This window comes from Bubalus bubalis, chromosome 5 (genome assembly GCF_019923935.1).
Source record: "Bubalus bubalis isolate 160015118507 breed Murrah chromosome 5, NDDB_SH_1, whole genome shotgun sequence".
Lineage (NCBI taxonomy): Eukaryota > Metazoa > Chordata > Mammalia > Artiodactyla > Bovidae > Bubalus > Bubalus bubalis.
Genome location: NC_059161.1, coordinates 50,277,885 through 50,302,865, shown reverse-complemented (window position 1 = coordinate 50,302,865; position 24,981 = coordinate 50,277,885). Strand labels below are relative to the sequence as shown.

Genomic DNA, 24,981 nt, shown 5'->3' with positions numbered 1-24,981 from the left:
TGCTAAGAACTGTGTGATCTAGGTGGAGGGTGTATAGGTGCTCACTGCACTGTGCTCTCAACTTTCTGTCTGCATTGAAAAATGATCATAATAAAATGTTAGCGGGGGGAAAAACCGCCTCTCCATGCAGCGCCGCCTTAGGAACGAAAGGTCAAGAGAGCACAAATGACAGCCCACACCCTCTTCTCCCCGGCCGGCGCAGCCAGCCTTGAAGGGACCCCATCTGGGCATGCTCAGAGGCCGCACGCGCCCGCCCCGCCCCTCGGGCGTACGTGAGCGCAGAGCGCAGGCGCGCGGCTCAGGTGGCCCACGAGACCCTAGCTGCTAGTCCCGACAGACGCAGAGGTGTCCGATCTCGGCAAGGATGGAGCCATCGAAAGTGGAAAAGTTCAGCACCACCGATAGGGGAAACGGGCTGCGCGCGTTGGCACCGCTGCGGCCGGGAGAACTGCTTTTCCGCTCAGATCCTTTGGCGTACACGGTGAGCAAGGGGAGTCGTGGTGTCGTCTGCGACCGCTGCCTTCTCGGGTACGTATCGCCCTCGCCTGAGTCCAGAACAGTGCGGGGTCCGGGATGCCGGGGACGTAGCGGGGCAGCTCTCCCCGGACTCTCCAGTGCCGTGGCTGCACTAGATCTCCGCGGTGTGCCCAGATGCCCAGCCCCGCACTTCCCTTAGACTCGCGACTCCCCGAGGGCACCTCGCGGCAGACGGGCTCCTCCTGGCCGTCGCCTGAACTGCCGCGGCGGGTGGCTGAAGGGACCCCAGGCTCATCGCGTGCAGCTGTGCAGGGCAGAGCTGGACCCACTGCAGGATGGGTTGGGGAGAGCCGGTGGGCAGACTTAAGAGGAAGCGTTGAGTCGTGGGTAGTTTTGCTGGGGAGCAAAACAGTCTGCGTTCTGGGGTATAAGCTTCTTTGGTGCAGTTGCGGAAGTCACAGTTGGCGGAGGTAGGGATGAGTGGGAGCAGGGATGGTGTAAATCTGGATCACAGCGGAGGCCTAGCCAGGAAAGTACTGAGCTTGCAGGAGGCGGGAGACTCTTGGTGTTTACGGAGCACTTCTTGTGGTCCAGATTCTGTTGGGCGTGTAGATAAGAAGAAGATGAACGGGACATCCTTAAGAATCCTTAAGGAGCAGATGAGTGAGTGAGATGATTAATTACAGTGTATCAGAAGGGCTGAAATTGAGATGCTTCCCAGGGGGCGCTAGTGGTAAAGAACCCGCCTGCCAGTAGAGACATAGGAGACCTGGGTTCGATCCCTGGGTCGGGAAGATCCCCTGGAGGAGGGCATGGCAACCCATTTCAGTATTCTTGCCTGGAGAATTCCATGGATCTGGAGATTCCAGTCCATAGGGTCGCACAGTGTCGGACACGACTGGAGCGACTTAGCACACGCTAAGTACTGTACAGTAGGAGCATAGGTTATTGAGGTTCCATAGTGTGCTTTGCCTTTAATAACTGTGCAGGCAGCTCTAATTCTTAACCATCTATCTAGAGGCAAGAATTTATGTGAAAATGTTTTATCAGCCTGGACACATTGGACCAATGTAAAGTGCTATGTGACAGCAGTTTATGGAAATGTGTTAATATGTATGCACAGTCATAGGAATTGTATTCAAGAAACAATTGTTATTGAGCTATTATAGGTCAAGGAGAAAAGCTCTGTTTGAGATGGGCAGGATGATTTTTTTTCCCAGGACATCTTTTCCAGACCCATTATGCTGGGATTGGGATGGTGGAGGTGAGGGGGTTAAGTGCAAAGCTTAAGTCAATAGCTTGACCATTAATACTGTTATGTCCTTATTTGGTTCATAATTGAGGAATTTATTTAATTTCATATTTTAAAGTTACTTAATTGGTATTTTATTTGTTGCTTCCTAAAGTAATGATCACAGTAACAACAACAACAATTCGTTGAGAACACCTTGACATTTCTGTAGAATGTGTGGTTGAAAACAATTCATTCCTTTCAAGTAATGAAATGCTGAAGGCTTCAGCATTGAAAGGTATAGATCTTTAATTCTCATTCAAGCAAGTTAGAAAACTGGGCTTTTCCTCCTGTTCGGTCCTGTGGGGGTGTATCTAGAGTTTGAATGCAGTCTAAGAGAACTTTCATTTTCTTAAACCCTACAGCATTAATTGGGGAAGATGTGGAGCATCTTGCAGATAAAACCAGACTGCCAAGTTATTTCATAGTTGGACTAGAAAAGTTTTGTAATAAATACAGTATGACCAATTATTCATTAAATTATCAGAGCTAAACTTGAGTCATAAGACAGATGAAATCATACGTTTTCCAAAATAAACTACACAAACCCAGCCCTTCGTATGTGGGGTGCTTCTTGATTTACCATACAATTCCATTACTGCTATCACTTATTTTTCTTATTAAGAAAAAGTTTAATGATTTAAATTAAAAGCAAAAAAAGGTATTTCATGAAATAGTATTGGGGAGTTCTCAGCATTCTTTTAAAGTCTGGAGGAAACCCAGGGCTGAAAATGGGCGGGAGCCAGGGGAGTTCCACGGTTAAAATTGCACTGCAAAAGTAGTTGGAGTTGGGACTCCGGGAGTCTGTGGCCTCTGATGCTGCCTGGTAGCTCTGGGTTCTGCAGCATGTATTATCAGCACCCTGACAAGGGGCCCAACTGCTTGGGGAAGTGGTTATTGCTGGAAAGTTGCTGTCTCAACCATGCTTCTTTGTGATGTTCGTTTTTATTTTTGGGGTGTGGGAGGGGATGTGCTGTGCTGCAAGGCTTGCAGGATCTCAATTTCTGGACCAGGGATTGAACCCAGGCAGTGTTCAAATAGTGTATAAAAGGCATTCTCTGGGTTTACAGCTGGTTTTCTGAAATATACCAGTACCAGCTGCAAGTGAACTGCTGCAGTGTTGACCTCTCAAGGGTCATAAAACCTTGAGAGATGCCTTGAAATCAGGATTTGCAGATTCCTGGGCAAGGGCTAATGGGTTTACTGGTGGGTCAAGGACTTGGAATAAATAAAGTAGAAGGATCGATAATGAGGTGGGTTGGGAAAGGTCTCATTGGATATGACTTCCATTTTTCCTTTTTTAAGTGGGAGTTATAATTCCTGTTTCTTTTGCTTCTTCCTTTTCTTCTGCAAGGAGGTTTGGGGAAGGGCTGTATGTCAGAGCCCTGAGCCTGAAAACATTTGGTCCATGTGAATGCCACAGCAGAGGACGTTCTTAATCAGACAGCATGACCTGCTTTGTGGATAGCAGTAAGTTCTCCTTCTTCAGAGAGCCTGGTGCTTGTTCAAGGGCTCAAGAACAGAGCGACCATTGGAGACAGGGAGGAGGCTGGTGCCTGGACCTCAACAGTGCAGACTTCCTCTCATCTTGGCCATCGTGGCTTCTACTGTTACAGTTTGTAAGGGATCCTGAGTTCCCCACACGGCAGCACACGTCTGGGGACAGCCAGCTGGCCAGCTGGGTTGGGTTTTTATTTTAGACCCTTTTGTCATGAAGGGATCACTGGTTTGTTCTCATTGGAACACTCATGTTTTTCCCTGCACTTGGATTTGCCTTTTCTAGTTGTACTGCATCTCTTGAGACCATATGAAATCTTCTGTGAAGGCATGGTATTCCTCTCAAGGTTGCCTCTGACCTTCACAGAGAGAGAAGTGAAGCAATGAGCTAGTTGATACCGTGGGTTGACTGCTTTTGATTTATGCTGTCATTTGAAGCACCTGATTTCATAGACGTGGTTCTTAAACTTCAGTCTCAGGACTCCTTTACTCTCTTAAAAATTATAAAGATTTCCTAAAAGGGTTTTAAAAAAAATGTACTTAGGACTCTGAAGAGGTGTAAAGGAAACCATAACCACATAAATAATGTGATTATATTTGTTGATTTTGCTGCTTAAAAAACTAAATTGATCAGTTTTGAAACTGTGTACAGCTGGCCATCCATGGATCAAAAATCTTCAGGGAACAGAAAGATTCCAGAAAGTTCCAAAAAGCAAAACTTGAATTTTCAGTGTGAAGGCAACTATTTACAGACCATTTAACTTTTATTTACAACTATTTCCATACATTTATGGGGCTTCCCTGGTGGCTCAGATGGTAAAGAATACACTTGCAATGCAGGACACCTGGGTTCTATCTCTGGGTCGGGAACCTCTGGAGAAGGGATTGGCAACCCACTCCAGTATTCTTGCCTAACATACATTTACATTGTATTAGATTCTAGAGAGGATTTAAAGTATATGGAAGGATGTGTATAGGTTTTGTGCAAATAAGATGCCATTTTACATAAGGGACTTGAGTATATGTGGATTTTAGTTTGGCGGGGTCCTGAAACCAGTCCATAGCAGATACCAAGGGATGGCAGGATTTAGACATAATAAATAGTTACATTTTGACAAGGATTTTAATGAAGTGGGCTATATTTTCAAAGCAAAAGAAAACTTACTGAGAAAACTTGCTTGCTTTACATTTTTGAATATCTCTTTAATATCTGGCTTAGTAGAAGACCCGCAGATTCTCATCACTGCTCCTGCATTTAGTGTATTGTAAAATCACACGTCATTTAGCCCCTAGAAGACTCCACTGTATACTATGAGAGGAAGAGAAGAAAACAGACAAAAAATGTCTTATTATCAAAATAGTTTTGACTTTTTGGGCCTCCTGAAAGGGCTTCTGAGTCCCTGGACCATCCTTTGAGAGCCTCTGTTGTAAAACACCGTACATGTAACATTTGGAAAGTCTGGGGTTTCTTCTTTAATGTTTTTTCTGAACCACGAATAATATTTGGCTTTGGTTTTCGCATAATCTGCCAGGATATATTGGGATCAGGAACTAAAGTACAGAGTTAGTGCCTGTCTGTTAAGATGACTCACTTCTCACTCTGGTTCTGGTTAAGAGTCAAGGGATTTGGATGGTGATTAACCTTGATTTTCAAAGGAAAGTAAGAGCCATTTTCCACTTGTTACCACAATATATGGTGATTGAAAATAATTATTCAATAGGTAATATTTACTATCATTTACTAAGCAATGAATGGCAGGGGCTTCCCAGTGGGCGCTAGTGGTAAAGAACACGCCTACCAGTGCAGGAGACATAAGAGATGTAGGTTCAATTCCTGGGTTGGGAAGATCCCCTGGAGAAGGAAATGGCAACTCACTCCAGTATTCTTGCCTGAGAAATCCCATGGACAGAGGACCCTGGAGGGCTACTGTCCTTAGGGTCGCAAAGAGTTGGACATGACTGAAGTGACTTAGCACACCCTAAGCAGTGACAGGCATGATTTTAAGCGCTTTACCTTATGTACTACCTCACTTAATTCTCATAGTGACTCTAAAAAAAGTGTCCATTATGTCCCTTATAAGCACAGATAGGGACTAGAGAGCTTTTATACCTTTGTAAACTGAATTGGTATGCTCCTTTGGAGGGCAATTTGGTAGTACCTAGCAAAATTGAGCACTGGTTTTTTTGACTCTATTTTAGGGGATTCTGACAAATAAAAATAACATTGGTTGCACAGGGATACTTAGCATAGCAATTTGGTGATGAAAAGAAAGGGAGAGAGAATTTTAATGCCCATTAATAGAGACTGGTTAAATTATGCTGCAGCCATATTGTAGAATAGCATGTGGCTGTTAAGACTGAAGTGGATCTGTTTCTGCAGATGTGGATGGATGTCAATAACACATTACTGGGTAAATAAAGTTGTAGAACAATGTATGTATTTGAAAATCTTTTTGTATATGTGCTTGTGTATAGAAAAGTTCTGGAAAAACATCCCAGCATTCTGTTACGATTACTTTTGGAGAATGAGACTTAGAGGTGGGGGAAGATATCCCTTCGTCCTTTATATATTTTGTATTTTTCAAAGCTTGTATCATTTTTTGTAATTAGAGATTTGAATAAACTTTGAGAAAATCTTTGTTTCATTTGGAATTGTAAAAGGGTGGTATTGCTTGGGATGAAGATGATTTTGAAATGCTTGCCAGTTTATGTCTGCTTTTTTTTTTTTTAAGTTGCATTTGAAGGAGAAAGAAATGGCAACCCACTCAAGTATTCTTGCCTGGAAAATTCCTTGGACAGAGAAGCCTGGTGGGCTACAGTCCATGGGGTCGCAAAAGTGTCAGACATGACCTAGCGATTAAAGTCCCTTTTTTATAAAAAAATATGTATGTATGCACATATGTAAACAAAAATACTGTTTGTGAAGACATGATGGCCGAAAAAGAAAATTTCAATCAGCTTTGGTTTCTACTTTTGAATTCTTGTAGCTGAAGAATGTCTTCACTCTTTGACTTTTGCAGAAGACAGGGTTTAGAAGTATGCAGGTTTGTGCAAATATGCATATATGCACACATATATGGACTTCTCAGGTGGTGCTAGTGGCGAAGAATCCACCTGCCAATGCAGGAGATGTGCGTTCAATACCTGGGTTGGGAAGATCCTCTGGAGTAGGAAATGGCAGTCCACTCCAGTATTCTTGCCTGGAAAAATTCCTTGGACAGAGGAGCCTGGCAGGCTGCAGTCCATGGGGTCGAAAAGAATCGGACATGACTGGGTACACACACACATACATATATAATATGTATTTTAGAAGTCATGAGTTCACATCAGTACTTTCAATTCAGATTTGTCTCTTCAGGGTTCTTTTTACTTTTCTTCATTCCATAATCCTTTCTTCCTCAGTGAGAACTCTGAGCCTTGAAAGCCTCAGCATATTTACTCATTTGCTCAATTCTGTATATCATCTAAAATTGTTTCAGAATTGCTTTGCCCACATTGTTACCAAAAGGACCAGTATGGAATTTGTTTGCGATTTCCCCTTTCCTTGTACTCTGCCAGAGGCTGAGAATATATCATTAAATACTGTATTCGTTTTACATTCCCCCACCCCGCCCCGCTTCCTCCACTTTCAGTGTATTTATTTGTATCCATTAGAAATCCAGTTGAATTCATTTGTTTTACTTTGCTTTCAGTTTTAGTTTTTCTCCCTTATCCTTTTGATTTAATTTTGTATTTTGAATATATGAACATTCATATGCTTCCAAAACTCAAATTATGAAAAAGAGAAATGTCGCCCCTCCCATATTCATCCTGGTCCCCACTCCCACCCCTTGCAGGTAACCAACCTCATTGTTTTCTAGTGTATCTCTCTCTCTCTGGTAAAGAGAGACACATATATGTGTGTGTGTCTTATTTTCCATTCATATACACAAGATCGCATAGTGTATTTGCTCTTTTGCACTTGCTTTCTTCACTTAAAAAATCTACCGGAAATCACTCCATGTTTACAGAGATCTTTCTTACCCTTTTTTATTCCTCCATAATACTCCATTTTATGAATGTACCATAGTTTCTAGTTTTCCTATGCTTGGACATTTAGGTTATTTTCAGTATTTTGCAGTGGTGAATAGTGCTGTCATGAACAACCTTGCACATAAGTATTTTCATATTGTTTCAGGTGTATACGGGGGGTAGAGTCCTAGGAGTGGGATGGCTAGGTCGTAGTGTGAATACCTATGAGGGTGAGGGTGGTACCATTTTACATTTCCTGTAGCAGTGTATGAGTGCTTGTTTCCCTCAGTTTCGCAGACTTACTATGTAGTCAGAGTTCTGAATTTTTACCAGTCTGATGGGTGAGAAATGGTATCTTAGTATAGATTTAATTTGCATTTAAATTGCACTATCAAAAAGTTACTGTATGTCAACAAAATGTAACTGATTTTGCATATACTTCCTATGATTGCATTTTACAATTCAATATACCCTGTACTATTAAATTTATGTACGTTAAAGTAAAGATCTCTTTTCCTGAAAAACAATTGTATTATCAGTAAAGTTAAACATCTTTTCATATGCTTAAAGGGCATGTTGATATCTCTTTGTGAATTATCAGTATATATCTTTAGCCCATTTTTCTGTAAGACTTTTGTTTTTTTCTTTCCTCCAAGTTTAAAACATTTTTTTGTCTATTAGAGTTATTAGATTTATGTTTGATAAATATTGCAAATATTTTCTTTCTGGCTGTCGCTTGTCTTTTAACATTTCTTGTGATAGCAATTCACACGTGTGTTCTTCTAGAACTTGTTTCCTGGGTTAGCCAGCGAGTTGTTCAGGTTTTCCGTAGCTGCTTATGGAAAAACCCAAAAGAACTTTTTTTTATTAAGTACAAGGGAAAAACACAGTAACTTTACAATGGGAAAACTTGGCAGGCATTATTTAAACAGGTGATCAAAGTTAGTATCACCAGTAACAGCACAAATTGACATCATGTGCTTCTTGATATGCCCTGAACAGGACACAGCATCACTTTTGTGATGTATGGATGCCAGAACATGTAACCTGAATTTAGTTGTGAGGAGACTTCAGTAAACCCAGCTGTGCATGCATGTTAGGTCACTTCAGTTGTGTCCAAGTCTTTGCAACCCCAAGTCTTTGCCCACCAGGGTCTTTTGTCCAAGGGCTTCTCCAGGCAAGAATACTGGAGTGAATTGCCATGCCCTCCTCCAGGGGATCTTCCCAACCCAGGGATCAAACCTGTGTCCTTTGTGTCTCCTGCATTGGCAGGCAGATTCTTTACCATTAGCGCCACTTGGGAAGCCAACTGAGGGAGAGTCTGCAAAGTAACTAGGCAGTGCCCTGCAAAAATGTCAAGGGTGTGAATGCCAGGCAGAAACTGAAGAACTCTCGAATTCAGGGAGCCTGGCAACTAAATGCAAATGTGATCCTGGATAAAGAATTGGACATTTGTGGGACAACTGATGAAATTTGAATAAAACCCATAGATTTGATAAAAGTATTGATTCAGTGTTAATATTTTGATTTTGTTAATTGTTCTTTACTTTTGTAAGATACTAACATGGGGAATCTTTTTGAAGGACACCTGAAAATTCTTGACTATTTCTTACAACTTCTAAAAAGACTGATAAAAATCAATCTGAAATTAATATCAAAATGAAAAGTTTAAAAACAATGAAAGCTTTATCTTTTTGAGATAGATAATGGATGGTGTGACAGGCTGTCTGGTGTTTAAAGTAATGGAATTGGGAGGTATTGGGGAGTTCAGGTTATGTAAGATTTGTTATGTATTGATAATTTCTGAAGCTAGTTGATGGGTTTTTTTATTATACTGTTATCTCTACCTTGGGGAATGTTTGAAATTTTCTATGAAAAGGAAAAAGGAAAGGAAAAGAGTCCTTAAGTGTCTGTTCATTCTTGGCCAGTTGTATTTAAAAGTGAGACACCACAAAGTTTTAGGTTAAAAAAATTCTGGGCATTTGTACAGGTTCTTTCCTAGTGGGTGACTATATATATGGTCATCTGGTGTCTCCCAGCTGTCAAGGCTATTCTCTAAGGCTGGTCAGTTTTTGTGGGAAGGGATTATATCACTTAGGGTTTGATCAGAGACCCAGAATCCTTGAATGACAAGGGATAAGGATTATAGAGATTAGAGTTGACATGATGAGTTGATAAAGATACTGTTGTTGTTGTTCAGTCACTCAGTTTCATCCAACTCTTTGCAACCCAGTGAACTGAGCATACCAGGCTTCCCTGTCCTTCACTATCTCCTGGAGTTTGCACAAGCTCATGTCCATTGAGTTGATGCCATCTGACCATCTCATCCCCCTTCTCCTCCTGCCCTCAGTCTTTTCCAGTACAAGGTCTTTTCCAGTGAGTCAGCTTCGCATCAGGTGGCCAAAGTATTGGAGCTTCAGCTTCAGCATCAGTCCTTCCAATGAATATTCAGGGTTGATTTCCTTTAGGATTGACTTGTTTGATCATCTTGCTGTCCAAGGAACTCTCTAGAGCCTTCTCCAGCACCACAATTGGAAAGAATCAATTCTTTGGCACTTAGCCTTCTTTGTGGTCCACCTCTCACATCCATACATGACTACTGGAAAAACCACAGTTTTGACTAGATGGACCTTTGTCGGCAAAGTTATGTCTCTGCTTTTTAATACTCTGTCTAGGTTGGTCATAGCTTTTCTTCCAAGGAGCAAGTGTCTTTCAATTTCATGGCTGCAGTTACTCTCTCTAGTGATTTTGGAGCCCAAGAAGATTAAGTCTCTCACTGTTTCCACTTTTTCCCCATCTGTTTGCCATGAAGTGATGGGACCGGATGCCATGATATTAGTTTTTTGAATGTTGAGTTTTAAGCCAGCCAGTTGAGTTTTCAACTCTCCTCTTTCGCCTTTATCAAGAAGCTCTTTAGTTTCTCTTTGTTTTCTGCCATTAAGGTGATGTCATCTGCATATCTGAAGTTATTGATATTTCTAACCAAAATGATCACATGGATCACAGCCTTGTGCAACTCAATGGAACTATGAGCCATGCCATGAGGGCGACCCAACATGAATTGGTCATGGTGGAGGGTTGTGACAAAACGTGGTCCACTGGAGAAGAAGTGAAGTGAAGTGAAGTTGCTCAGTCATGTCCAACTCCTTGTGACCCCGTGGACTGTAGCCCACCAGGCTCCTCTGTCCATGGGATTCTCCAGGCAAGAATACTGGAGTGGGTTGCCATTGCCTTCTCCAGGGGAGTCTTCCCTACCCAGGGATCGAACCCTGGTCTCCCGCATTGCAGGCAGACGCTTTAACCTCTGAGCCACCAGGGAAGGGCCTCTGGCGAAGGGGATGGCAAAGCACTTAAGCATTCTTGCCTTGAGAACCGCATGAACAATATGAAAAGATGCTGTTGCCTCTGCCCTCTGTAGTGGGCCTGAAAACTTGGTAAGTCAGCAGAACTGGTGGAAAGATAATCTGGTATCAAGTGGAAGAAAGGAAGAACAAATTGGAATCCAACTAGAACTAATAGGACAACTGGAACCTGTGTCTATCCTTGCCTTCCCCCTCAATGACACCGATGGCCTGCAGAAATTGCTGAAGCTCTTTGCCACAGTACTGCTTGCCTCGAAGAACATTCAGGAAGAGATACAGTGGGAATTGTTGGAGGAAAGAGCTTGCCTGCTGCCCCAGGCCATACAGTGCACACAAGCCGCAGCAGTGCGCGGTGCCCTACACAGACTGTCAGAATACAATGTCTTGCTGCACTTCTGCCTTCCAAATCTCACCCGTGTCTTTTTTGGCCAAGCTTCACCTAGAATCACACAGAGAGGGAATTTTGGTAAATGTGGTTCCAGTTTGCTATGTTGCTAAACTGCAGAAGCCAGCACAGGTCATCCCATGTCATCTATACAGACTTCATTTAACTGTACTTAACAGACAAGTGCAGGCTCACTCTCCCAGCTGACTATCCTTTGCACAACTGAAAACACTAGCCCTCTCCCAGAAAGAGTATCCAAAGTCTCTTGACCCATCTTTGGGTGATTTCCTTCTTCTTAGAGCTGAGTCACATTCTCTTTTCAGTAGTCTATAACTTTGATATCCAGTAATCATTGTCATTCTCTGAGATCCATCTGTCTTCTCCATTGCCATATAGGCAAGTTAAGTGAGGATGTGGGAGGAATCATCACCTTTGCCTCTCACAAACATGAGATGATGTTTGTGAGATAGTGCTACCACCAGTGATGGTAGCATTACGCCCTCCAGAAATGCAGTATTGGTTTTGGGTCAGTGTTTAGGAGGGTAACCGTGGAGAAGGAAATGGCAGCCTACTCCAGTATTCTTGCCTGGAGAATCCTACGGACAGAGGAGCCTGACGGCCTACAGTCCATGGGGTTGCAAAGAGTCGGACACGACTGAAGCCACTTAGCATTAGGAGGGTAAAGGCAGTTCTAGCGGCTTCCACTTGAATCATAATAGCCATTACTACATGGGTTAGGGAATGAGCGGGGATTCTGACAGTTGTTGGTGATGTCCTTCCCAAATCTGCATTCTAGAACTGGAGACTGTAACCGTGAGGTGGATTCAGGGGCTTACCAAGCCCACTGTGAAATGAATCTGAGCTAAAATCCTGTTGATTCTCTGACTTCCACAAGCTTCTATTTCTGAGAGATTGGACCAAATTTTGGTTCTGGGCCAAGAATTAAGTTCTGGGCTAATATCCAGTAACCCACCCCCACCAACATCTGCATTATGAGGATGCTAGTGCAAAGTTATCCTTGTAAATGGCTGTAGATGTCTTTTGGGAAGCCTAGGAGGAAAATTTATATTATCCATATTTGACTCTCTGATAGAGTTCTTCTTCAAGGACCTGACCTTCCCTTCTCTCAAGGGGCTCTGGGTCTGTGAAGTGGCTCAGGTCTGGGAATTGGTGGGAGGAAAGGGGGCCAGAGGATGAGATGGTTGGATGGCATCATTGGCTCAATGGACATGCTGCTAAGTTGCTTCAGTCGTGTCCGACTCTGTGCGACCCCATAGACGGCAGCCCACCAGGCTCCTCTGTCCCTGGGATTCTCCAGGCAAGAATACTGGAGTGGGTTGCCATTTCCTTCTCCAGTGCATGAAAGTGAAGAGTGAAAGTGAAGTTGCTCAGTCATGTCCAACCCTTAGCAACCCTGTGGACTGCAGCCCACCAGGCTCCTCTGTCCATGGGATTCTCCAGGCAAGAGTACTGGAGTGGGTTGCCATTGCCTTCTTCGCAATGGACATGAGTTTGAGCAAACTCTGGGAGATAGTGAAGGACAAGGAAGCCTGGTGTGCTTCAGTCCGTGGAGGTCGCAAAAAGTCAGACATAACTGAGCGACTGAACACCTACAGCACTTTATTTTTTCAGTGATTTAAGTCATACTTCTCTTTAGCAGACCTAGAAGTTTTTTCCTTATATTAATCAGGTAAAACTTTAGTAGATTGCCTTTCTATTTCAGTTCTAGGGACGCAGTGATTAATTAGGCTATGTCAAAGATCTCTGCAGTTCGAATCTTTCTGGTTACTGCTTTGGCTGCCTTTATGGTATCTGCTCCCACCTTCTCTTTGATGACTGAGTGCTGTCATCCCTTCTACCATGGGGCCCCACTGTCCCCCATTCAGTTTTGGGAGCCCTGTCTGATGGCAGGAGTTCACACTTTTATTCCTGGCCTCTGGAGAATAGCCACCACGGAGCTCTTAAGGGAGGCCAGGGCTTCTCTCATGAAGGTATTTCTTTTAGTTTGGTGAATGGCAAGTTATCTGGATCCTTCCTGGGACATGGTTCGGGCGTGGGTAAGCAAGTCTTACATATTAAATCCACTCAGCACTGTGACCTCCCTAAGCCATCAGATAACTTCCTCCTCAGTGTTTGAAACTTCTGACATTGCAGTTTCATTTAGTGTAGGTCACCTTTAGATTGGAAAAGACTCGGGTGCTGGGAAAGGTTGAGGGCAAGAGGAGAAGGGGATGACAGAGGATAACGTGGTTGGATGGTGTCACTGACTCAGTGGACATGAGTTTGAGCAAACTCCGAGAGAGTGAAGGAAGGGGAAGCCTGGCACACTGCAGTCCGTGGAACTGCAAAGAATTGGACACGATTGAACCACTAAATAGCAACAACCTTTAGTTTAGCTCTCAGCCAACCAAGCAAATGTTGAGTCATTTCCAGCTGCTTGAGCCAACCTATTGAATTCACAGTCTTGGCTCCATATCAATAAATCCACTCATATCAATAAATTCAGCTCAATCCAGAATTATTGGGACTTCCCTGGTGGTCCAGTGGTTAAGAATCCACCTGCCAATTCTGGGGATGCAGGTTTGATCCCTGGTCAGGTAACAAAGATTCTACATGCCATGGGGAAGCTGAGCTCACATACTCTAAAGCCTGTGTTTCACAAGAGAAGCCCTTGTGCCACAACAAGACAGACCCTGTGCTGTAACTAGAGAAAGCCCACTCACCACAGTGGAGGCCCAGAGCAGCTAAAAAAAAAACCCCAGGGATTTCCCTGGTGGTCCAGTGGGTAAGACACCAAACTCCCAATGCAGGGAACCTGGGTTCGATCCTTGGTCAGGGAACTAGATCCCACATGTCACAAAGAAGACCCACTGCAGCCAAATAAAGAAAAATAAATAAATATTAAAAAAAATCCAGCATTATCTTTCACCTGCACCCAACACTACAGCACTCTTAGCATCCTTTCCCATATGTGTTTCCCAAGTTTTTGTTGATAGAAATTGGCAAAATCTTGCAGTTCTTTTGGTGTGTTATTCACCTCCAAATGGGTCACGTTTTTTTAGCTTTGTCTTTGGGGCCCAACCAGACTCGAATCTGGCCATAGATCTAGAAACTCTCGAAGGTAGTGAAAGTAGTTCCCAGAGAGGATCAGTAGTCCTTTATAAGGCACTTGGCGTAGGGAAGGCCTTTGCAGGTTCTTCAGGCAAAGGGAAAGCAACCTCTTCAGAGTACTTTTACTGGTAAAGGTGATTCAACATAATTTGGGAGTTCAAGGTGGCAGATTTCATGAGTATCTGCCCAGATGTTTGCATTTCATATTTAGGGCCCCACTCCTTACCCGTCAGTTCCCTAACTTTATGTAAGAGTTAAACACATGTTTGGAAATTCAGCTTATGTTGTCATCCAGGTCTTGCTGAATGTGGTCTGTGAATCAGTGGCATCTCTATCAACTGGGAGCTTGTTAGCAATGCAGAGTTCTGTGCTACACCACAGACTTACTGAATCAGAATATACATTTTCTGTATGTGACTTCAAGATATCTGTGTAACTTGTATTTACACTAAATTAAGACAGTGATTTCTGTAAGTATTTTTAAACTTTGTAAATTCTCAGCAATCCAATAATTGGATAAATATTACATTTGAGATTATTTTGGGGATTTTTATGATTTTTTTAACTTTTAAAGCTATAGATACATCTAAAATTTTTGCAGGTTAATGTTTTAGATGATTTCTTCTTTCTATTTGGAAGCAGTCTTAATTAGATGTGATGCTCCCTCTGGTGGACAGTGGATGAAAAGCATGCAGACATTTTTCAGGATACTGAGGGGCTTGGTTTTCAGCTGTTAAAGCTTAATATCAGGACTTCCCTGGTGGTCCAGTGGTTAAGAATCCTCCTTGCTAATGCAAGGGATGCAGGTTGGATTCCTGGTCAGGAAACGAAGATCCCACATGTGGTGGAGCAGCTAAGCTCACGTGCTGGCACGACTGAACCTGCACACCACAACTCGAGACTCCGCATGCCACAAGGAGAGATCCCACCTGACACAGCAAAGATCACAAGTGCCACAACTAAAGACCCAGTGCAGCCAAACAGATGAATAAGTAGTTCCCGACCCAGGGACTGAACCCCTGTGTCCTGCATTATAGGCAGATTCTTGACTGTCTGAGCCACCAGAAAAAAAAAAAAAAAAATTATTTTCCCTGAGTGATCGCCTTCATGACTCTCCCTTCCAAACTGTTCTCGACCTCTGACATTTCCCATAATGTTTGTTTTGAATTTGAACCAAAACTACTCCAACCAGAATCAAATTTTGTCATAAATATCTATATAAAACTCACCATAATGAAAGAGCACTGGCAAACTGATATGGTAACAGTGCCTTGTTTATTTTTTGGCCATGCCACGAGGCTTGTGGGATGTTAGTTCCCGGACCAAGGATTGAACCCGAGCCCTTGGCAGTGACAGCGTGGAGTCCCAACCACTGAGTCACCAGGGAATTCCCAACAGTGCCTTATTGATAATATTGATCATGTTATTCACATTGAAAGTCAAAAAATCTTGTCTGAAACTGGTAGTTGGATTTGTGATGATATGGGAGAAAAATTGTGCCTTTGATCTATTTATAATGGAATTTATTACTAGGAAATATTTTGTGCAATTTCCCCCCTAGCTTTTGCTATAATAATTACTTACTAGGATGAAAATAATTAATGTGACTGGTGCAGTGACCTTTTCCTCTGTATCACATTCTGATCTTAGACCTCGAATGGTTGCTTTTCCAGGGGCGTAGGTATATATCTGAACTGTTCCCTTTTCAGTTCACCCGTGTGACAAACACCTTAGACATTTTGTTTTAAAAGTAAAAGTTGTCAAAACCATTACTTCACTTGTCTGAATCCAGTAAAAAATTGCCTTTTTAAAGTGAGCTTGTTGCCATTTTACACATGGCCTATTCATGTTCAATTTAAAATACTTAAGAGCATTTATAGTCCTAGATTAATGTTGATTTTTATTCATTACTTTGGTTGAAAATGATGATGTTATGAAGTTCTCTGGTTTGTTTGTTGTTGTTAGCCATCAAGGCAAAAATGATGAGAGAAATCTCATAAGGGAATAAAGATAGATTGATAGATCAACAGATTTGGCTTCATGAAAGAACTGTCTTATAATGGGAAGCCAAGAAACTGAGGGAAATATTTGTAACACAGAAAGGCATATATCTTTAATATATAAAAATCATTCATAAATCAATAAGAGAACTGGGACCTCCCCCCTCTTTGTTTCAGTCTCTATAAACAGTTGTCAGCCTCAGATTTCTCTGAGAGATTTTCTGATTCACAGGGTCTCAACGTTGTCTACCCATTGGAAGCAGCTTTAAAAGAATACTGATGCATGGGTCCCACCCAGAGATTCTGTTTTATTTGGTTTAGAGTATGGTTTGAGCATAGAAATTTCAAGACTTTCCAGGTTTTTATAATGTTCAGTCTTGAGTTGACACCTACTCTCTTTTTCACCATAACTAACTCCCTTCTTTGCATCTTTAAATTCAAGGGCGAGGGTGAAATTGGCACAGCTGGGTTTAGTCAGGCTACTTAGGATACCATAAATAATTCTGCAGTTGAATGTCAAACTGCATATTTACATTAGCATGTTCTGTTCATATTTAAATAATCATCATATGTGGGACAAGCATGTATGAAGTTGTGTTTTTAATTTGAATGGTTGTGATATTTCTCACAAATCAACTTCATGAGTATATAAAAATTTAATTCTTGTTGGCATTTTTCAACTACTGTGTTTACTTTTGTTAAGAAATAGATGTTAATTAGATTGATATTGTACAGATGATCAAGAAAAGGATGCTTGGATATTTAGGAAACAGTTTCTCTGGACGGTTTTTTCTTTTTTTGACTGTATGATATTAGATAGTTTAGGTACGGAAAACTTAACCATTTTACAGAAGACTTTCTTAAAGTCTATGAAACACTGGTGTTCACTCCTTGTAAAATTTACTTGTAGAATTTTAAAAAATATCCAGATGTCCGGGCCACATTTTTAAAGCCCTACAGGTAAGGCTGATGCCTAGGTAAGGCTGAGCTGAGAACTTTTAGGAAACAGGGGGTGGGGGAGCGGAAAGACAAACAGATTAATAGTAAATAGATATAAGTGAAATAGATAATAGCTATGGGGTATAACTAATGGAGAGATGCATATAGATTCTATGTGTATCTGCTCAGTCGCTTCAGTCGTATCTGACTCTTTGTGACCCTATGGACTGTAGCCCACCAGGCTCCTCTCTCCATAGGATTCTCCAGGCAAGAATACTGGAGTGGGTTGTCATGCCCTCCTCCAGGGGATCTTTCTGACCCAGGGATTGACCCTGTGTCTCTTATGTCTTCTGCATTGGCAGGCGGGTCTTTACCACCAGCGCCACCTGGGAAGTCCATAGATTCTGTAGCAGATCATTTTGACTATATTGGAATGTTATTTGTATGGAAGGTTATAGTGAATAAGGTTGGAATAGATTCTGGTATACAGAAGGTCTTGATGGTCAGGCTAAATAATTTGAACTTTATTTTGTAGGTATTGAGGAGCTCATAAAGATTTTTGAGTAGCAATATGAAATGTACAAAAGTTGAGAAGACTTGTGCAGGAGAACTGATTTGGTGAATGTGACTGGGGAGAGATGTGGGAAGACTGAAGATGGGGATTCCAGTTCAGAGAAAATTTCCTTTACTTGGGTATGAAGTAGTGAAGGCCTAAATTAGGAGAGTGTTAGAGAGCCTGGCAATAAAACAGGTCCTTTTGAGAGAAGAGTTGATACAGTTCATTGACTGACTGTCAGGCGAGGGAGAAGTAAAAGATGAATGCAGGTTTTGGGCTTTAATTGTTGGAATAATGACACTAGGTAATGATACTGGTGCTATTTGAAGTCATTGGTGTGGCTGAGATCCCCAGGTGATAAGTTACGGAACAAAAGATAGCACTGTTGAGGACCAAGCTTAAGAAAAATCAGTTTTCAGGGCTGGGAGACAAGAGAAGGCTATTAAATAAGGTAATAGTGCCCCTTTGGGGGGCTTAGGTTTTACTGTCTATGTAACATAAGTGATTTAATTCTCTGAGCCTCAATTTTACTTTTTTTTGAAATGAAGGGATTGAATGATTTCTGACATCCTTTTGAAACTCTTCTACCGTTCTTGAGATCATTCCTGTATTTGTTGCCTATTCCTCCTTTTTTTTTTTTGTAACGGCTTTATTGAGATAGAATTCTTATAGCATATCATATATTCAGTGATATAACATAAAAGACCATTTTTTCCATTTTTAACTGTATAATTCATTGGCATTAAGTATGTCGAAATGTTACGCAACCATCTCCACAATGGTAGCACATTTTCAACACCCCGAAAAGAAACCCTGTACCTTAAGCCTATCTTATACTCTAAAAAAAAACAGAGGAAAACCTTAAGATTTAAACCCTTGAATTCATCTTGTTTTCCACCTGCCTTGAAACCAAATGAGTTCACAGCCACCTAGAAATCACTTTCAGTTCAAATCAGCTCCTTGCCATTTTGACCCACTAGGTGGCAGTGTGGGAACACCAGGTAGGAAACGTGACTGGAGGACTCCGTCTCTGTTTCCGTTTCTACATAGCTGCAACAGGCACTAACTACAGTTACATCTATTTGTGGTAGTAGGTGTAGTTGTTATGCAGGCACCCTCAGAGGACTGAAAGTCTCCGACCTGAAGACTTTGCTAATGCCGAATACTGTCTTTACCAGTCGACCATATTTCCAGTCACCTAAACCTGTCTTCACAGTCCCATCTGGTTTCTGTGCATCATTTGTTAAGTGCAGTGCCTCCTTTATCATTTTCATTGCTCTATATCTTGGAATCCTGTTCAGTCTTCAAGCCAGATTTTTCATTTTAGCTTTTGGCCCCAGTAATTCCTTGGGTCTTTTTTCACCTTTCCTATTGCTTTTCCTTCTTCCTCCCAGTCATGAACATCCTCTGCAATAGTGATTCTTGACTTTGCTCTTGGAACCACCTGGAGAGCTTTAAAACATCCTTATGCTCAAGCTACACTCAAAATCTGTTAAATCAGATCTTTTAGAATTGGAACCCAGACATCATTATTGTTTTATCTCTAAATTGCCTACTAAATATTTTTGTCTTCCTATATCTTTTATACAGTCTATGAGAAATGAGCTAATTTAACTAGATCCACTCTAAGTTCATAATATTTCAGTATTCCTAGCAATGTATGTCTTGATTTTTTTTCTTCTTTGTCTGTTACTAGTTCTTTTCATTCTTATCTGAAAATGTCTCTTTCTTTCGTGCGTTCCCACTGCCTCTGGCTTAGTACAGGCTCCTGTCTCTGTCAGTGCCCCCTCTACCCAAAAACTATCAGGAAAATACGAGCCATTGAACGAAGTGGGGTTTATTAATTCATTGCAATGAGAAAACTCACAGACCGTGGGGGAATTGTGGGGTGTCTCAGAGGATGTTGGAAGGGATTTGTTGTAGGATTTGGCTTGTGTTATTTGGAGAGGGCTCAAGGAAGTAAGACTTTGCTCGGAGTTGGATGCTGTCAAGAAGCAGGGCGATTCAGTGATTTAAATCTTACCTAGAAGGCTGCTGCTAAGTCGCTTCTGTCGTGTCCAATTCTGTGCGACCCCATAGACGGCAGCCCACCAGGCTCCCCCGTCCCTGGGATTCTCCAGGCCAGAACACTGGAGTGGGTTGCCATTTCCTTCTCCAATGCGTGAAAGTGAAAAGTGAAAGTGAAGTCGCTCAGTCATGTCCGACTCTTAGCGACCCCGTGGACTGCAGCCTACCAGGCTCCTCCGTCCATGGGATTTTCCAGGCAAGAGTACTGGAGTGGGGTGCCATCGCCTTCTCCGACCTAGAAGGCAGGAGGAATGATTTGAGGCTACAACTGTGATTGATAAAGAAGCTACAGTCACCTGTGTTAGCCAGGATGGGGAATGTTTGATCATTTTTGTGGCTTGGACATTGTTCATGTTTTGTGTTCATGGTTATAGAGAGGTCTTTTTTATTTTATTTTTTTTGTCTTGATCCATCTTCGCCACAGAATAGCTTTGTCTGACGATGATGCTTGTGGAATTACCTTCAACAGGGGAACACCACCCACTAGCTAAGAGTGTCAGGCAGCTCCTAGCACTGTGTCTACAGCCAACACCTGAGACATTGTCCTTATACTTTGAAATTTTCTCCTTCCCTGAATTAGCCAAAGCTGTTAGTGCCAGGCTGGCTCTGACAGTGAGGGGCAGCTTCTTTCTAGAGCAGTTTCTTGGACGATTGTATCTTTTTATAGATCTTCCCTCTTTTGGTTTGTTCTGTGCAGTACTGATATAATAGTCTCCCTTAATAAATGTCCCTTCAGTGACTGATTCTTAGCTGTCTCAGATTAGCAAGTGGTCCTGTCTTATCCGGCCCATCTCTGTTCAGCCTTACCTCTCAGTGTACCTTCTAGTTATGTGAGTTGAGGGAAGTGACTTCCTGCTCTGAACTTTGCTTTCTTCACCTTGAACGCTACCTCTCAGGTATGCTTAGAATTAAAAGAGATAACGTGTGAAAGTATTTGGTATGGAAGAGGTGTTCATACTTACTGTTCTTGCTCTGCTTCTCACTGATTTCCTTCATTGATCTGTGGTAGTAGGTAATATTACATAATTTAGTTCCTAATTTGGTTCTTACTAGATTTTATTTCCCATTTGGTTTTAGCCTCTTTGAGGACAAGGATGTAGTCTTATTTTCCTGTGAATTTCCAGGGCCTGGCACAGTACTGAGCATACAGGGATGCTTGATAAGCATTTCAGTTTCTGAGATTTACAGGGTTATCAGAGCACTATGTCTACAGCCAGCTCCTGAGACGTTTTCCTTGTACTTTGAAACTTTCTCCTTCCTTTAATTAATTAATATGCTCTATCAGTTGGTACTACCCGTTAAGAGAGCTAGTATACATTGGGCCACAGGCTGAATTCTTTTTATCAAAATTATAATTCTGTGTAATCACCAAGAAGTTTATATCAAAATAAATTTTAATAGGTGAGTATTTAATTTACCTGTTAAAGATGACTGAAAGTTCAAAGAAAGTAAATTTTAAACATAGATAACTTCATACCAAAGTACTTTTACTCTCTGCCTCAGCCTACATGTAGTCAACTACAGAGATAATTTTAATTTTTTTAAAAAATTGAAGTATAGTTGATTTACACGTTGTGCCAATCTCTGCTGTATAGCAAAGTGACTCAGTTATGCACATATAGACATTCTTTTTATAGAGATAATTTAAAATAATTATTTAATAGTGTATAATTTTTAGTGTTGATCTTTCATGTCTCTGTGTCTTTGACTGACACAAGATAATGAAACTCTCTGATTTCCTATTATTTTTATTTTTAATGCTTTTAAGAATATTTGCTTTTCAGCTTCTTTAGTTTACTCTCAAGTTGCTGTCTAATACAGCAAATTTCTCTTCTGTCCTTTTTCTTTCTCTCTAGTTGTTTAAGTTTGGGTCTTCTGTCCTTTTTCTTTCTCTTTAGCTGTTTAATTTTGGGCATCTTAACCCCTGGACTTTCGTTTCCTCATTCATAAAGTAAGGATAATATCTATGTCATGTGATCTTTATGAAGGTTAAGTGAAAGAACACATCTGAGAGTACCTAGTATAATGCCTGGAATATTGCTGTTTCTCAAAGCATGACCCACAACCATCAGAATAAGCTGGCAGTGGGCTTATTTTAAAATTTTTCTGTATTTCTCAGAATATCTACTATTTTAGGCACACTAGTGTACATTCTTACTAGACTACCTGGGTGGTGTTGCTATGCAGTGAATTTTAAGACTTGCTTACCTGCAGGATAAGAACACATTCCCTATGGAATCTGTCTTTTTGCCTACTTTGTCTTATTGGCACTGAAATTTGAGACTACGGGGGTGAAATAAATATTACTTGAACGTGAATATTTGCAGCATATCTCAGTAACAGCCTGATTAAAGTTTTTACTATTGTTTTCTATGCTTAGCTCTGACTTTTTTCTTGGCAAACTTCACTTTTATCTGTCTTAACTTTGCTTTTTGATTGATTTTCTTGAACCTGACCTTTTAATATTGGAGATCTATAGTAAGATCTTCTGTTGTCTTTAGTTAAGATATACAACTCGAGCTAGCAGATGATTCTAGAAGCCTACTTTAGACTTGTAAGAACTGTCTTTAGTCATTAATTTATCAGTCACAGAATGAGTAACTTGATTTAAATATAACTTGGAGCCCACCCCTTAATGAGCAGGATTTAGTGAGCAGTGCATTTTTGGGTGGTCAATTTATTGACAGGTCAAATGATTCATGTACTGGGCATTGGAAATGGAAAAGCATAGTAAGTGGCAGCTATATTAGAAACTGAGCTTAGTTTTCTACAGCAGATTGACACCTTCTGAAACTCTTTTTCTTGTATTTTGAAGCATTTCCTATTTTTAACTTTTTTTTTCTGTAGATCAACAGATTACTCAATTACTCAGTTTGTTAAAGTGTTACTCTCTTTTCCATGTACTCATAGCATATATCTTTTATTCTGTGTACTACGTTGTATTTTAGTTAATTATTTGAACTTATATTTATTATATAATTTTCTGTCTCCCCTGGAATCTCTGATTGCAGGATCTATGTCTTTTAGTACTGCCAATATATACTGATTCTGATGGTTCTTCCTCATATAAATTAAATTTCTCAGTATAGTTTTAAACCTTATTTTCTGTATTTTCCTTTAGTACAGGTAAATAATTTTATTTTCCTATCTTGGAGACTGTGATCCTCTGCCTTCCTTCTAGGTCCTGCGGCCATCCTTTTTGAAGAGTGTTAACGTTCCTTCTCCTTTCTTTCAGTGATGTCATTTGGAGAACAGCACATTGTTTTGTCTTTAAGGCTTTTGATCATGGATGAGAATGAGTGTGATGTGTAGACTCCTTTTGGGGGGAGCCGTTACTCTTTTTAGGGAAGCAGTTACTCTTTTTTGAGATTTGTTTTTAATATTTATTAACCTGTTTGTCTACGTGTTGTGGTAAAAAAAAATTGCTCTGTACTTGGAGCAAGAAGACTTAGGTTTGAGTCCTTCTTCTGTTACTTGTCAGATTTGTGACCTTTCACTTGCCTCATCTAATCAGATGATAGTTTCTATCTGTATCCATGGGATTATAGTGAAGATCAATTTATTATAGTATATATTTGTGTGTGTATATATATATATATATAGTATAGTATATATTTGGTATATATTATATACCAAAGGACTATGTAAATGTGGTATATTATCAAAATCATCACTCACATCCCTGAAGGAGCTTTTAAAAAAAATGAAAGGTCAGTTAATCTAGAGATGGAATTGGGTTTTTCTGTTTTTGGCTGAAGCATTCAGAAGTTGGTATAGTTACTTGTAGGTGAATGTCACCTATAATGTCTTTTGGATAATGAATCTGTTATTATTCATTCTAGAGGAATTGCAACCTGTTAATACTTATGTCATACCTGTTAAGGAGCTTTGTTATCAGATACATTCTGGTTCAGGTTCTGGTTTTGCCATTTACTGGAATTTTCCCTGATGCTCAGCAGGAAAGAATCTGCCTGTAATGCAGGAGATGTGGGTTTGATCCCTGGGTCGGGAAGATCCCCGGGTAAAGAAAATGGCAACCCATTCCAATATTCCTGCTTGGAAAATCCCAGGGACAGAGGAGCCTGGCAGTCCATAAATTCGCAGAGTTGGAGACAACTTATTGACTAAACAACAACAAAAAAAATGCCATTTATTAATTGTATGAACCTGAAAAATTACTTGCTAAACCCAGTTTCTTCTTTGATAAATGGGGTTAATAGTAATAATAATAACAATAACAACAGTACCTACCTTATGAGGTTGCTGAAAGAAATAAATGAGAAAACCTATGATAAAGTATCCAGCATCAGGTGCAATGCCTAAGATATTATTTGTGATTGATAAGTAAATAGTAAGAGTGATAGATGGTACCACCCTTATGGCAGAAAGCGAAGAGGAACTAAAGAGCTTCTTGATGAAGGTGAAAACTCAACATTCAAAAAACGAAGATCATGGCATCTGGTCCCATCACTTCATGGCAAATAGATGGGGAAACAGTGCTAACAGTGACAGACTTTATTTTCTTGGGCTCCAAAACCACTGCAGATGGTGACCGCAGCCATGAAACTAAAAGATGCTTGCTCCTTGGGAGAAAAGCTATGACAAACCTAGATGGCCTATTAAAAAGCAGAGACATCACTTTGCCAACAAAGGTCTGTATAGTCAAAACTATGGTTTTTCCAGTAGTCATGTACAGATATGGGAGTTGGACCATAAAGAAAGCTGAACGCCGAAGAATTGATGCTTTTGAACTGTGGTGTTGGAGAAGACGGAGAAGGGGACGACAGAGGATGAGATGGTTGGCTGGCATGATTAACTCAATGGACATGAGTTTGAGCAAGCTCTGGGAGATGGTGAAAGACAGGGAGGCCTGGTGTGCTGCAGTCCATGGGGTCGCAAAGAATCGGACACACTGAGAGACTGAACAACAACAAAATGGTGATAGTAAGTATAGAGGATGATGATATTTAACACTTCTAGGGTACTTGCCATGTCAGGAACAATGCCAAGGGTTTCAGCGTGCATTATCTTATATAATCTCACAAAATCTCCTGAGGTCTCTGTGAAAGTGTTAGTCACTCAGTCGTGTCTGACTCTTTGCGACCCCATGAACTGTAGCCTGCCAGGCTCCTCTGCCCATGGAATTCTCCAGGCAAGAATACCAGAATGGGCTGCCATTCCCTTCTCCCTGGGATCTTCCCGACCCAGGGAATCCAGCTCGCCATCTCCCGCATTGTAGGCAGATTGTTTACTGTCTGAGCCACCAGGGAAGCCCATGAGGCCCA

The 24,981-nt window shown here is 41.2% G+C and overlaps 1 protein-coding gene across 9 annotated transcripts in view; it reads left to right on the top strand.

Moving 5' to 3' along the window:
• The first annotated feature begins 255 nt into the window (after nucleotides 1-255).
• Nucleotides 256-24,981, top strand: part of SMYD3 (SET and MYND domain containing 3) — a 750,237-nt gene continuing 725,511 nt past the window's right edge. For 4 of the 9 annotated variants that reach the window (XM_025287263.3, XM_044943078.2, XM_044943077.2 and 1 more), the window contains exon 1: nucleotides 266-528. In XM_025287263.3, the coding sequence (XP_025143048.1) occupies nucleotides 365-528 (164 nt within the window). In that variant the 5' untranslated portion in view covers nucleotides 266-364. Of the gene's footprint in view, nucleotides 529-24,981 lie in introns of all 9 variants that reach the window. The other 5 variants (XM_044943074.2, XM_044943072.2, XM_044943073.2 and 2 more) reach the window with 5 other exon arrangements.